Source organism: Atractosteus spatula, chromosome 1 (assembly GCF_055471065.1).
Source record: "Atractosteus spatula isolate fAtrSpa1 chromosome 1, fAtrSpa1.hap1, whole genome shotgun sequence".
Lineage (NCBI taxonomy): Eukaryota > Metazoa > Chordata > Actinopteri > Semionotiformes > Lepisosteidae > Atractosteus > Atractosteus spatula.
Genome location: NC_142706.1, coordinates 636,918 through 650,575, shown reverse-complemented (window position 1 = coordinate 650,575; position 13,658 = coordinate 636,918). Strand labels below are relative to the sequence as shown.

Here is a 13,658-nt window from a genome sequence, read left to right as displayed (position 1 = left end):
CTGACTTTCAGAGAAGTAGAGTAGAGCAGCACATGTAGCACAACCCATCGTCAGGCTCACAGTGAATGACATTAGTACAAACAACCAGAGAGCACTGTAGACTGTGAACATTATGGAAGACTCATTGTGGGATAAGAACATAAGACTAACAACAAAGTATGTGATATGCAAAAATGCACTCCCTTAACCAAAAGAAAGCTTAGAAAACAAAACTTATTCCAAGAATGCGAACACAATTAACTCCAATACAAACAGACAAAATCATAAACAAAACATGAAGGAATAACTGAAGATATGTTTTTATAACGTGAAAACTTCAAGCTATCTCCGTGGGATTCCTGATTTGCTGGTGAGCCAAGGTAAACGTCGAATGAAAAAATGGCATTGTTATTATTATGATTATTAATCCAAACCATAAGCACTGGCACAGATTTACCACTTCAATTTCCTGCAATAAGGTGCAAGTTTAATTAAATGTAAGCTTTTATTCTAAGTGATTGGGATGTCAAATTTCCTGCTTTCTTAAAAGAAAGTAGGAGATGAAAAAATGAGTCAACAAGCACTGCGTGTTGTTAAAATAAAGAAACTGAGCAAACTAGCACAGCAGTGATAGGCTCCACTGCCCTGTCTGCCTCAGGCATCTTAGAGAAAATAAACATCAGGGGTTTCAGAGCTTCGCACTCAGAGACAATACAACAGCGGACGACAACTAACCTAAACCACGACCATGCTCACAGGGACTGCCATGACCAGTTAAAGAGTTCAAAGGGGAAAGTGCTTGTATTTCGCTTTAGTTCGGAAAATGTTTAAGGTCAGCGCAGTGGAGCAGGAAGGAAGAGGATTTTAACGATCCATATTGGGTGAGATGACTGAAACAGGCAGACAATTTCATCTAGAAGAAAAAGAGTGACTAAAGATCATTCATTCTTGTTCTTATAGTTTCAATTGGCCATGTTTATTACCTCTCCATTCGGAATCACATGAACTTGCTACTACTGTACCTCCCTTATTATAGCACAAGAGAGACCAGGATAACACATATGCTGTCTCTGCAACATGCACTCTTGCCCAGAGCTGAGTGTCTGACTGTGTCCATGGCAAAGACAACACTGCAAGCTCGCACAGACTTTGGAGTGAGAGGACTCACTCTCGAGCAGCTCTGCACCCCTGTTTGGAGTGTCCCAGTCCCAGTCAGCAAATGACTCAAGTCAAACTCAAACCACGATCTCCGGATCAAAGAGCCCAGTCTTTGCTCCAAAGTGGCACCTTTTCCTGGCTCAGGTGCTGCAGAAGCCAAACCCACGTGGACACATTGAAGGAAAAACAAAAGTTGCATCATGTCTTTCTGAACGTCTTGGTGTAATCACTGCTGTCCTGCACGCGGGTGTTAAATCCATGGAAATGAACTTGACCACTGAGTTCAACTGACTTCTATAGAGCATCTTTGAGGAAACATATTCAGGTACTACATTTAAAAACTAACCACACCAACGTCTCATTAAAATGATGGCAATGAGGTTACTGTAAAACCCATAGGGCTTTTCAAAACATTACAGTCAGCTAGTTGGTCCAGGGATATGATCTTTTTCATGTCGCGTTTTCAAGCACAGAAACTCATGCAGGCTCTGCGGCGAGTGCACCCGACGGCCCCGAGAGGGGAGACGCCCTTACTTTGGCTGCGCCAGGCACCCCGGCGCGATGATGCCCTGGGACTCCGCGGTCCTCTGCAGGGCGGTCAGCTCCAGCATGTCCACCAGCACGTCGTTCCGGTGGCCCGGCAGCTCCGGCAGAGCCGAGAGGATCTTCTCCACCAGACTGTCGCCATGGTGCCCGACGGCTCCTGGAATCAGGCCAAACGCGAAATCAGGAACCACAATCCTGGTCCCCACAACGCCCCGTCGACTGACCCCCCACAATGATCAGAGATCAGGGCACAGATGAAATACGCTCCGAGGAGCACGAGGAAGGCTGTAAGTGAGAAAGCAATTCAACCCGTCTAGCTCGGTCCTCGTTTTATCCAACTGATTCGAGGATCTAAGCCAGCCGTGTCTTGAAGGAAGCCAGGGTACCAGCTGGGCTGCTTGCTGCATACTCCCACAACCTTTGTGTAAAGCAGTAACTTTTTTAACCAATTTGTAAAAGTGCTTTCCCTTTTTCACTGAAGGCATCACTAATTGTCTTGAAATTGGAAACATTCCAACAAAACTGAAAGCTGAAAGACATCGGCATTGTCAGAATGGGAAATTCAAGACCTCAATGTCAAGATGATGATGATGCCACTTGACCACAGGGGCCAAATCTAAACACCCTTCTCTTCCAGTGCTTACAAAAGCACTGGGAACCAAGACAATCTGAAAAAAAAGCTCAATGTCTTAAAAAAAAGAAGCACAGTATTGTATGCTAGTGTGCAACTTGAATAATATTGCAATAGTTCTGGCCCCCATAAAAACATCACCATGTGTGCAGTTCCAGGCATTATCATTATTCTTTATTCGATGCCACAGTCTGGTTTGTGTTTCAGAGTCTCCGTGTCAGAAATGTCCCTGTTTCATGAAACTCCTGCTGGTTACTGGCCCCTGATCTAGTAAGTGACTGAATGGACATGAGCTTTCATTACTCTGGAAGCCACTCAACAGTCACAGTTCTAGTCCCACAGAAGTAAATGTAAAAAGAGCCAGACCTCACATTATTTTGTACATGTGGAAGGGAACACATTTCTTTGTTGCCAGCGACTGAAACAAAGAGGTCTTCTTTCATTTACACAAAACATTAGGGTGCTTTGTTCACACAATACTTCTCTTTGAACAGAGGTTAAGTAAGTAATGGCAGACATTTAATAACACGAGTGCCGTTCTTGTCACTACGGACTCCCGGCGTGCCTCATAGACTGCAGGGCTCAGAAGGGGGAGCTGACATTACCTTGCTGTTTCTGCAGCACATCATTCAAAGCAGATGCGTTGGACTCTGGCTGCGTTTGGACGAGGGACTTCAGAGCAATCTTTCCCTGCTGCGCGCTTTTCTGCGTGTGCATTTGCTGCGTGTTGGGGGCGTTTCTGCTTGTGCTGTCGGTGCGCCTTACCTGCCAAATCGAGCGTCCTGTCAATGAACACTATCGACGCTTTGTTTGGGGCCGCTTTCCTCCTGTTCTTCGCCTGAGGGTGGTTGGCAAGCTCCCCGGCTATCAGGCGACTCGTGGGGCCCACCGCGAAGCACTCCTCCCGCGTGTTGAGACAGTCAAACATGGAGCTGAGCCCAGACACCAGGGTGCGGATCTGAACCCGCAGCTCCGGGGGCAGGGAGTGCATGTCAGCGTCCGCGAGGCTGGCGAGCTTCTTCTTGTCCGGGCGGGCCCTGTTGATCAGCTCGAGGTCCCGGGACAGCAGGGGGAACAGCCCCCCGCAGGCGGGGGCCACCAGCAGGTGAGGCGACACGGGGGCGAACACCAGCGGGGCGTGCATCACCTCCGCCGTGTAATTCATGTCTCCCATCCACTCGCACAGCCTGTCCTCGAACTGCTCGAAAGCAGGACGACCCTCCGCCTCCGGGCTGGCGCTGCTGGCTTGGAGGTGTACGGAGTGCGGGACAGCGGTGAACACGACGCAGTACTGGAAGGAGCTGAGGCCGATGATGTCCCTGATGGTGTCCGCGGTCCTGCCCTTCAGCAGCGTGCTCACGACAAAGACGGCTTTGGGCTCGTTTGCGCTGCCGGCTTCAAAGCTAGAGAACTGCTTGACGTTACAGGCTCCGGCTGCGAGCAGCATCTCGGTCCCTCCACACCAGTGCAGGCTCTCGCAACACCTGTCATCCATGAAAACAACCGCTTTCTTTACCTTTGACAGCACACTATCCCACGCCTGTCTCGGAAAGCTTACCAGCCCCGGTGAGAATGCCATTATTTATAAACGCTCTGATTGTTTTCTTCTAAGGAAAAGGGTAAAAGAATAGAGATTTAAAGAAAGGTAATGTCTGAGAACTACAATCTTCCAAGTCGCTCGACAACACACATGTATGTGTCTCTCAAAGGTGACGTGGCATTTTCACGTCGCGTAAATATTACGTAAGAGGAAAGCGCATACGCGGTGCCTATTTTTCACGAATAGCATGTAGGTAGGTAGTAGAACATGTCTGCTCTTTAAATTGTTTAATTATATCCTCGTCTAATCAATACAGTAAGTGATATCCAGTTTTCAGAACTTCAGCTTTTTATATTAAAAATAAGACACGCCCTCTTTTTTCTGTAAATCGGAACAACTTGAAGGGACTGTCTGTATTTCCCACTGTTGGTAATACAGCACTAAAGTTCAGACTGGGGCTTAATTAAAGTGTATTATTAACCAATAATTGTGAAGAGGACAGAGGCCTCAGATGTGGTTCTTAACACGTAAAAAGTACTTAGCCTGTGTTCAGTTCTATACATTTAAGACAGTATGAATTTATATTGTCTCATAACCCTCCGTAGCGTAGTTTGTGTGTTTGTAGACATGACAATATAGGGGGAGGAAGCCAGATGTAACTGTTTTTGCTTGAAACTGCTAACGCTCGGTTCTGACTGAAAGTCGGACCTGTTGCATAACGACGTGGTGGACCAATGGAGAAGCACTTCCCGGGTCAGTAGGAGCGGGTCCTGTCTGCTTCCGGGTGAGGGGCGAAAGGGCTATTGTTGTAGAAACGTGTTGGGCTGTTACCCTGCGAGTTCAGCATTTCCCAATGGGTTAAACGGCCCCGAATCTAACTAAATTCTCCAGGAGCCCTGCTGTCTGCGAAGGAAGGAACTTCAGCGGGCAGATTCACCCAAAGCTGTGTTAGGAGTGTTTTTATGAAACATCTTGCAGGTTTGGAAACAACATGTCTACGGAAGAGGCAGAGAAGACGACAGTGACTGATGCCAGTGCGGGAGACGAGGAGGAGGAATGGCTTTATGGAGGTAGGGCTTTCATGGGTGTTGGAGTATTCTGGCGAACACGGCAGTGGGGAGGAGGATTTCATGGGGCTGGGAGATTGGTGCCGATGGCGGTGAGGAGTTCCCGGCAGGTTGCTGGAGAGTTTTGTGAGTGAACGCGGCCTGTGCTTCTGGCCGGAGTAGTTCCCAACGAGTTTTCAGGGGGATTTTTTAAATTTAGAAGTCTTAAGACCTAAGTGATAATTTCAGAAAATAAACTAACGCCGTTTTAAGTTTTTCATTCTGTTAATGCATTTCGCTTACTTAGCAGCAGGGAACAGAGGCATCGCCGAGCGGTGCGTTCCGTAGTCAGTGCAGATCGATGCTTTCCGAGTCACTCAGCCGTTTTATTTGCTGTCAGAAGCTGTTCTTGTTGGGGTTTTCTGCGTGTGTGTCTCCGTTGCCGTCGTCTTGCGATGACTCTTGCGCGGTTGTGAGGCTCGCAGCCGGTGCAACGGGCGTGTTCTCGCCTGAATGACGTTGTGACTCCTGACAGATGAGAACGACAACAAGCCGGAGGAGGAGGAGGAGGAGGCGGCGAAGGCGTTGGCGGCGACCAGGTGAGCGAGTCTGCCCGGGTGTCTGCACGCCCTGCGGCCGGGGAGCGCACCAGCCTGTTGTGTTCATCACGATCACACGCACCCGGCGCCTCAACGCGTTTAAATCTTTTCAGAAGGAGGGAAGTGCTAAAAAGAGCTCAGTTGTTTTTGGAAACGAGAAAGTTCTGCCTTTCGCTCTTGTCTCAGGGTGACAAGACATAAAATAATCGCGAGGCATTGTTGCGTTAAACACATCGACTGTCTTATGCAGCGCATACACATTGTGTATCATCTCAGGCAAAGCATGAAGAGGCACTGTAGTCCTCTTTAAAATCCTGCAGTGGAATCAGTAGATATTAGTTTGTGCAAGAGAACGCATGGTGGTGATTTAAAAAGAATTCATTAGAACCAAATCATATATCTGGTTTCCATTGACCATGAATTTTTAACACGAGGCAAATCAGAGTAGTGGACATGAACGCCTTTAAGTAAGATTCAAGACCAGCTCCACTCACTGGAATGAGGAATAAAGCTTCCAGCGCTAGACTTGGGCACTGACGTGTTTCAGAGCAGTCATTCATCTGTGTTGTGCATGTCCTGTTAGTGAGAAGCCATCGAGGGTTGACTCATTGAACACATATTATTGAACTCACAGTCCGCTCCTGCCATGCGGTGTTAAAACTTAATGACATTTTAACGATGGAGGGCAGAAAACGCTTCCCGCCTGATTGTGAGGTTCATTTAGCATCTAGGCAGCTGGGCTGAGCTGGTGTGGCAGGAGGCAATGTCTTCACTCTCCCTGCTGGTGATGACCAGTGTGCTCGGCGCCCTGTCCTTGCGTTTGCTAACCCTCGTGTCGGCTTGTTTTCACAGCACGTTCCCTCCTCCCGCAGCAGAAGAGGAAGCCACTGGAAATGGAGTAGTCAAGCAGGTAACCCTTCCGGCGCTTGGCTTCCCCTGGCATTGCCAGTGGCAGCGTTGGCCCGAGCACAGCATGTTGAGCTGTCAGGCGGCATAAAATGTTCTTTTGCGCGTATTGTCATTGGCCGCTGTTCCTGTTTAACTGTGAGATCATGGATTGTGCTTTAGCAAGACCATGTGGACTGTTGCTGTGCTGAGAAAGCATAATCTGTGTACAGCTGACTCCTACAATCATACACCTTGTTAGTGCTGACCAGTAGCAGACCAAAGCAAATACAAAGTGCTGGCAAGAAAGTATAGCAAATTGATGTACCGATATGAACAGTGAAATTAAATTCTGCATTAATATCGTCATGCCGGTGACCCGTGTCTTTCAGTAAAAAGACTGAGCATGCTAAGGTTTGCCTTTCACTTGCTCTTTCCACCTGTGGCTGTACTTGATGGGCGGGTGCCACATGGTTGTTCTGGGGTTGTTTTCTGTACTGGAGGGCTGTCGCTCAGCCCAGAAAGTGACCTTGTGTCACATAGCTCCGCCCGCTGCTCCTGGGCACTTCTCGAGAGCTCATTCCACACTGTGGTCCCAGGACACGGCCGAAGACGACGACAGTGACAGTGACAGCGATGATGACGACGACGATGTTCGTGTCACGATTGGAGATATTAAGACCGGGGCTCCTCAGTATGCGTGAGTATTGTTAAGGTTGCACTTAGTAAAGCCACTATAAAGCTTCAAATTAAATAATGAATCAAAAAGAAAATATATTTCATTGAGCTAATAATAAGTTGCTAAGTTTTTATATATTTCAAACCCTTGTGCTGAAGCCACTCTGCTGTTTTCACTGTGCAGAGCCTATGGAGGGACTCCAGTAAATCTCAACATTAAGACAACCGGCAGACCATATGTTTCAGGTAAAACAGCATGTAACAGTTACAGTAGCTCCTTAGTCCTCAGGTATTAATTATGTGTTGTAGGGTATGTTGTCCACCTTCTGCCAAAAATGCAATTTATATTATGTAGAATATAAATTGATCAAACAATGACCAATCTGACAAAGCCTGAAAATTGTACAGGTTCCTGGGTTAAAGAAGGCAGTGTGGGTGATGAATACTGGGTTTAAGCAGTGAAAGCAGTGAGCAACTGCTGCAGTCTTGTAGTCTGTGTGGTTTACATTTGTGAAAATGAAATGTCATTCAATGTCATGTATGCAAATACAAAGGGAATAGGTGCTTACCTGACACGTCTGTAGTGTCGCTACAGGATACCCAAATAGCTTCGTAATAGAATGCTTTGATGTCCTCTTCTGTACAACCAAGTTGAGAACAATCTGCACAGAGTAAGACACACTTGAGTTGAAATAAGCCAGTGCTGTTTCTCACTGGCGGTGCTAAGGGATCTTTGGGAATGGCACCTGGAGGTGATTCTGACCTGTTTACACTTCTCTCCAGTAGGAACCAAACCAAAAGGAGTGGACCTCGACGCCCCTGGAAGTGTCAATGGTGTTCCACTGCTGGAGCTGGATCTCGACTCTTTTGAAGAAAAACCATGGAGGAAGCCAGGTAAAAACTCACACACTCATGCACATATGCACACTCCACCGCACCCACACACGTTCATGTGTTCAGGCACACATGCACACAGACACTCGTACGCCAATCCACCCACAAGCGAGCACACAGACACTCGCACGCCCAGCCACCCTCAGGCGTGCACGCAGACACTCGCGCGCCCAGCCACCCTCAGGCGTGCATGCACACAGACACTCGCGCGCCCAGCCACCCTCAGGCGTGCATGCACACAGACACTCGCGCGCCCAGCCACCCTCAGGCGTGCATGCACACAGACACTCGCGCGCCCAGCCACCCTCAGGCGTGCATGCACACAGACACTCGCGCGCCCAGCCACCCTCAGGCGTGCACGCAGACACTCGCGCGCCCAGCCACCCTCAGGCGTGCATGCACACAGACACTCGCGCGCCCAGCCACCCTCAGGCGTGCAAGCACACAGACACTCGCGCGCCCAGCCACCCTCAGGCGTGCATGCACACAGACACTCGCGCGCCCAGCCACCCTCAGGCGTGCATGCACACAGACACTCGCGCGCCCAGCCACCCTCAGGCGTGCATGCACACAGACACTCGCGCGCCCAGCCACCCTCAGGCGTGCATGCACACAGACACTCGCGCGCCCAGCCACCCTCAGGCGTGCATGCACACAGACACTCGCGCGCCCAGCCACCCTCAGGCGTGCATGCACACAGACACTCGCGCGCCCAGCCACCCTCAGGCGTGCATGCACACAGACACTCGCGCGCCCAGCCACCCTCAGGCGTGCATGCACACAAGTCACCTCGCTCACAGAACAAAAGTGTAGAGCTGCGCATCCAAGTGTCCAGCAGTTGTGAAACAGCAGGAGTGCCCATCTGTTGTACCCTGACTCTTTTGCCCTCTGCATTGCTCTGTTTCCCTCTGTTGCGTTTATGAGAGTGAAGGCTGTCCATGCTTATACGTGCATTTCTGTTCAGGAGCGGATCTCTCGGATTACTTCAACTATGGGTTCAATGAAGATACATGGAAGGCCTACTGTGAGAAGCAGAAGAGGCTGAGGATGGGTCTGGAAGTTGTAACAGTTACTTCAGCAACCAGCAAAATTATGGTAACCAATTTTAACGATGCTCATTTCTCTTGGCCACTCGTGCATGTTAGGAGCTTTGGGTTGTTTGTGTACATTGGGGATGTGCGTAATTGTTTTGCTTGACTCAGGATGCTTAAAAACCCTGAGTTCATTAGGTGAAATTTCCTATTGCTGATGGTTGTCCTGTGTGTGTTACGGCCTGAAAGGCACCAGAATGTACCCGAGTTACCCTTTTAGTTTGGATTGTTCTTAAGCCTCACATTCTTGCTTATTAAAAGCACAACCTGATTAGCATCACGCTGAATGGACAACAAGAGGCTGTATTCCCTAGTAAGGAAATATTTTCTTCTTTGATCTGCTTCCAGACTGTTCAGTAATTTACAGTTAGCCACAATTTTATGGTGTCAGATGGAAAATCCTTCCTCATATGTTGGCAGAATCTCTGCTTTTTGTAACATGTTAGTACACAAGGAGCCTAACCTCCCAGCAGGTGAGGGGAATCACTGACAGTTCTCATTTGTCCCGGCTTTTAAAAGCAGACTTTTGTAACTTATGAAAAGGACATGTCGGAGTTGTTGAATTATGATGTTTACTTATCTTAGAGGACAGATGAAGGTTTCTGTAAACGATTTGCATTGCAAGAGAGATTGTCTAGCCCAGTATCCCATGTGATATGAATAATGAGCATCTGGATCCTTGTTTTAAGTGACTGCAAACCTTTTTTCTCAAAACCTTATTTAACTGGAATTGATCAATGTGATGAAATGTTGATATTAATGTTAAGCTGAAAAGTTGTCATCTTACATGTATTTATGTGCAAATTCCATGCAGATAAACATTTGGCTGTTTTCTGCCACACCAAAAGGACAGCGCCTTGTCTGAGCCATTTTCAGTGGTGTGAGTTTAATCATTTGGTTCCTGAGACCTATGGCACCCTTGAAGAACCCTGTACAGTTCGGGAAAGAGGAAGGTGTGAGCAGTGTGTATAAACGGGTGCATCTGACAGAGATCTTTTTGGTAGCTATAAGTATTTGGGTTTTGGTCACAGAAAATATCTCTTTTTTTTCCTGCCTAACTCTCCAATGCTTGATAAACTGAGTTGGAATAAGTTAATTGTAAAGGTTTTTCTTTTTTCCATTCAAGGTACAACAGGGTAGAACCGGAAACGCAGAGAAAGATGCGAGTTTACCGACCACCAAACCTGACTTTAGTTCCCCAAGCAGCATCTACAAAGCGGGGTTGTCTCAGTCCAGGTCAGTTCAGCTCTGCTACACTCGATACAAGTGTTTCAATCTTCAGCAGCAGAGGCTGTCGCCTAAACAGGCAGCTGCTTCTCAGTCTGCACGGTGATGGAGGCAGATTTTACTGGGAGTGATCTTAAATTCATAGGGTATCTGTCTGGTGTGGTGTGGACTCTGACTTAAAGAAGACAGAGGTTTCAGCTGCTGTTGCTGGATAATTTGTAACTTGAGACTGCAGCAGTAGCAGGTGAAGGACAGGGACAGTCTTGACTAAAGGCTGTACCCACTGTGGGCACTGTCTTCTAAGAGCTCTGGTGTCAGTTAGAGGGTCCAGACAGCCTGTTACAGTAACCGTCTGTTTCAAAAGGAGGAGAGGGACAGCATGATTAAATCTTGTCCCTGTGACTTTTTTCTGCTTCTTTCATTTTTCTTTCTGTGTAAACACATAGGATTTCTCCAACTCAGTGGACAGGAGGGCCTCCCGCTCAAGATATTTCGTTTTATACGTAAGTCTGTGCATGGATCTCCTGGAGTCATCCTAGCGCGGGGCTGGACAGTCTCGCATAAACTTGCTTTCTTGGTGTTTCGTGACGTGGTCAGGCTCGCTGCTGCATGGCCAGTGCAAAACCTGCTGTGAACTGGTTTCAGTCTGAGCTGCCTAGAAGGGTGCAGACCCACCTTCCCTCTGACTTGTGTATCATGTGAGGGGGCAGGCAGCACCTTCGAGTTTCCAGTTGCACTGCTCTGTTCATTCAGAGCAGACGTTTCTCGCCTCCATTTTCTGGAAAGGGGGTGCAAATATTTTCCATGATTGAAACTTGTTCTATGTCAATTAATAATGTAAGGTATTTCAGTGTTCTGTATTCTTTTTTTGTGATCAATTGGTAAGGTCTGTCGCCTGATCTCCCAAGTCAAAGGTTCAAAAATCTAGAGTGATTTGTAGACCACTTCAGAGCAGGTTTGACGTCACACATCACAAACTGATCTTGACAAAGTCACTCCCAAAAAGGCCGAAAGAAGCATTTTTGTCGTGCTTGGTACTGTTGTGATTCAGGCTTTTATGACTCTGTGTCAGTCTTCTGTGTCTTTGGTGTTGTGTTCATGTGGTATCTGTTATTTCAGCTTTTCGATTCCAAAAAATCAGTCTGACGGCAACCGCTTCAGTCCTGTGCATGTTGTTTGTTTGCTTTGTTCGTCCTGATGACTCGTGAAGGCTCGGTTGCGAGTTTCACGTGCTGCTCTAGATTGTGACGCGAGTCCTGTGTTGTTCCTGGTCTGGGAGGAGCGGGAGAGGGCGGGTCGGGCGGCGCTGCTGCCTCGCCGCTCCTGTGTCCCGGGTTCGATACCAGCCGGCGGGATCTGCGCGTGCGTATTTTGCACAGGGGCTCCCATTTCCTCTCGCCCCTCCCCGGGAGACATGCAGGTCACACTTGCCCCTTTCTGGGATGGGGGTGGTTCTCCATGACTCCGGGGTACGGCACTGTTTCTTTTCTGATGTCCTGGACGTCCAGTAACTGCTTTCACATATGTGGGGTTATGGTTAGGATATCGCTAAAGCAGCAGACACTCGCTGATTTCTTTACTGCTCTCTTTCCTGAGAGATGGTCAAAGTAAAGTGCTAGAGCATAAAGGGGAACCGATTAGCTTTGTTCACGAGGACAAGCTGTAGGAAATGGTGATGAGGAGGTGGAAGGATTTGCTTAGATTCTGTTTCTAGATGAGAGACAAACGAGAAGAGGCCGTCTAGCCTGTGAGTTAATGGATTGTTCCAGACTCCCACCACCATCTGAGTAAAGAAGTGCTTCCTGCTCTCACTTGGAAAAGCAGTTCATAGTAGTTTCTGCATATCTCCTCAGGCTTATCTTTCTTTGTTGATTCTGTAGAAGTCTAGTGTGTTTAATTTTGCACACTAGTCTCAGGTCCCCTTGTAGTCTTCTCTGTTCAAGACTAGCAGGGTTCAGCTCCTTCACCCCCTCAAGCCCCAGACTGTGTCCGGCTGCTCTTCTCTGGTCTGATTCCTGAGCAGCAGTATCTTCTCTACAACATGCGGCGTTTGTACAAATGTTGTAAATGAGGTCTCATTAGTGCATTATACAATTGTAGTGCACTAGTATTTCATAAAGGAGAGCTGTGGTACATCTGGTAAATAATTTCATTTTAGAGTTAAAGGCCTTGGAATGAGAGTGTTAAGCAGAGATTCACCAGTGAATTAGGTTCATGTTACCTGTGAGTAGCTGTTGCGTGCTTGTCAGTTTTTTAAGGTAATTCTTGTACGCAATGTCCCATAAAATATATTTACTGTTAACAAATGCAGTAGATTAGTCAGTGTTTAAAATCATCTTTAAATAAAGCTAAGTTAAAATAAATAAACAAGTGTCCTATATGAGTGGCTTGCCGGAAAACGCAAACATATTATTAATGTGAAAGTAGGTCTGTAGGGGAAATCTGCTCTTTATGTCTTGTGACCACATAGAAAAACAGGCTTCTGAGCAGGCTGTTGCTGTACGTTATGGTACAAGAAAGATGTGAGGAAATTTGTAAATGTTTTCTTAGCTTTGATTCTCAATTCTCTTTTTTTCTTTATTAAAACACAAGATTTTTACTATTATGGTAAGTTATATTGAATATATATTTTAAACTTTTAAAGGTCACTTAAATCATCATGCCTGCTACAAGATTAAAGAATTTTTTAGCCTTATCGCATATAAATCTGACACATGTGTAAACAAGCGCCTTATTTGTTTTAAAAATTGTGTGCCAGGAAAAGAGCCATTGAGCTCATATTCGTGGTGGTCCCAGGGCAAAGACGGGTCCTTCACTCGGAATGAGATTTTTAATTAACCATTCAACTCCTTCTGTGGATGCCGATGGAATCTTGGAGAATTAGCGAACAGAGCTTAAACCATTCAGTCATCTGGAAATGTTGCTTATTTCGTTTGGCACTGCCAGGCAAAGCAGAAACACGTAGAGGTGCATATGTGTCTGTATACATATACATAAGCACATGTCCTCAATTGCCATGAGAGTCTCGTTTGTTTGACGTCTCACAAGCAAAATTAATTGTTCGTTTGTGAGGGGGGAAAAAGTCCTTGCATTCTCTATTCCAGGCATAGGCATTTGTGTAGATTTAAAACGTGTTTATCGACACAGTGCCCTTGACATTGGTTTGCGGTTCAAATTAGATTCTGTTGCGAAGGGCACAGAGAGGTCAGCTGTCCTCTCGCAGCGTCCATCAGCGAAGGTCAGAGGTTGTGTTTGGCTGCTGCGGCTGCTCTTGTCCAGTGACGAGTGGGAGGCTGTGCTCGTTGTGCCGGTGTTGTCCAGTGGCCGAGGGGGGGCAGGAGCAGCGACTGGGCCCTTCCACAGGTGTGGACTCGTCGGAGGCAG

General features: G+C 47.3%; 2 protein-coding genes across 9 annotated transcripts in view; one reads left to right on the top strand and one right to left on the bottom strand.

Annotated features, from left to right (window-relative positions):
• The window catches only part of scfd2 (sec1 family domain containing 2), a 149,938-nt gene extending 145,916 nt beyond the window's left edge, over positions 1–4,022 (bottom strand). The window contains exons 1-2 of the mRNA XM_088911879.1: positions 3,080–4,022; positions 1,672–1,840 (exon numbers count right to left, since the gene is read on the bottom strand). Coding sequence (XP_088768005.1) covers positions 1,672–1,840; positions 3,080–3,893 — 983 coding nt within the window. The 5' untranslated portion in view covers positions 3,894–4,022. The remainder of the gene's footprint in view (positions 1–1,671; positions 1,841–3,079) is intronic.
• Positions 4,023–4,070: 48 nt separating this feature from the next.
• The window catches only part of fip1l1a (FIP1 like 1a (S. cerevisiae)), a 36,403-nt gene continuing 26,815 nt past the window's right edge, over positions 4,071–13,658 (top strand). Inside the window, exons 1-10 of one of the 8 annotated variants that reach the window (XM_088912167.1) lie at positions 4,071–4,107; positions 4,833–4,924; positions 5,436–5,499; positions 6,352–6,409; positions 6,984–7,084; positions 7,247–7,308; positions 7,846–7,956; positions 8,921–9,051; positions 10,174–10,283; positions 10,721–10,777. In XM_088912167.1, the coding sequence (XP_088768293.1) occupies positions 4,846–4,924; positions 5,436–5,499; positions 6,352–6,409; positions 6,984–7,084; positions 7,247–7,308; positions 7,846–7,956; positions 8,921–9,051; positions 10,174–10,283; positions 10,721–10,777 (773 nt within the window). In that variant the 5' untranslated portion in view covers positions 4,071–4,107; positions 4,833–4,845. The other 7 variants (XM_088912409.1, XM_088912084.1, XM_088912249.1 and 4 more) reach the window with 7 other exon arrangements.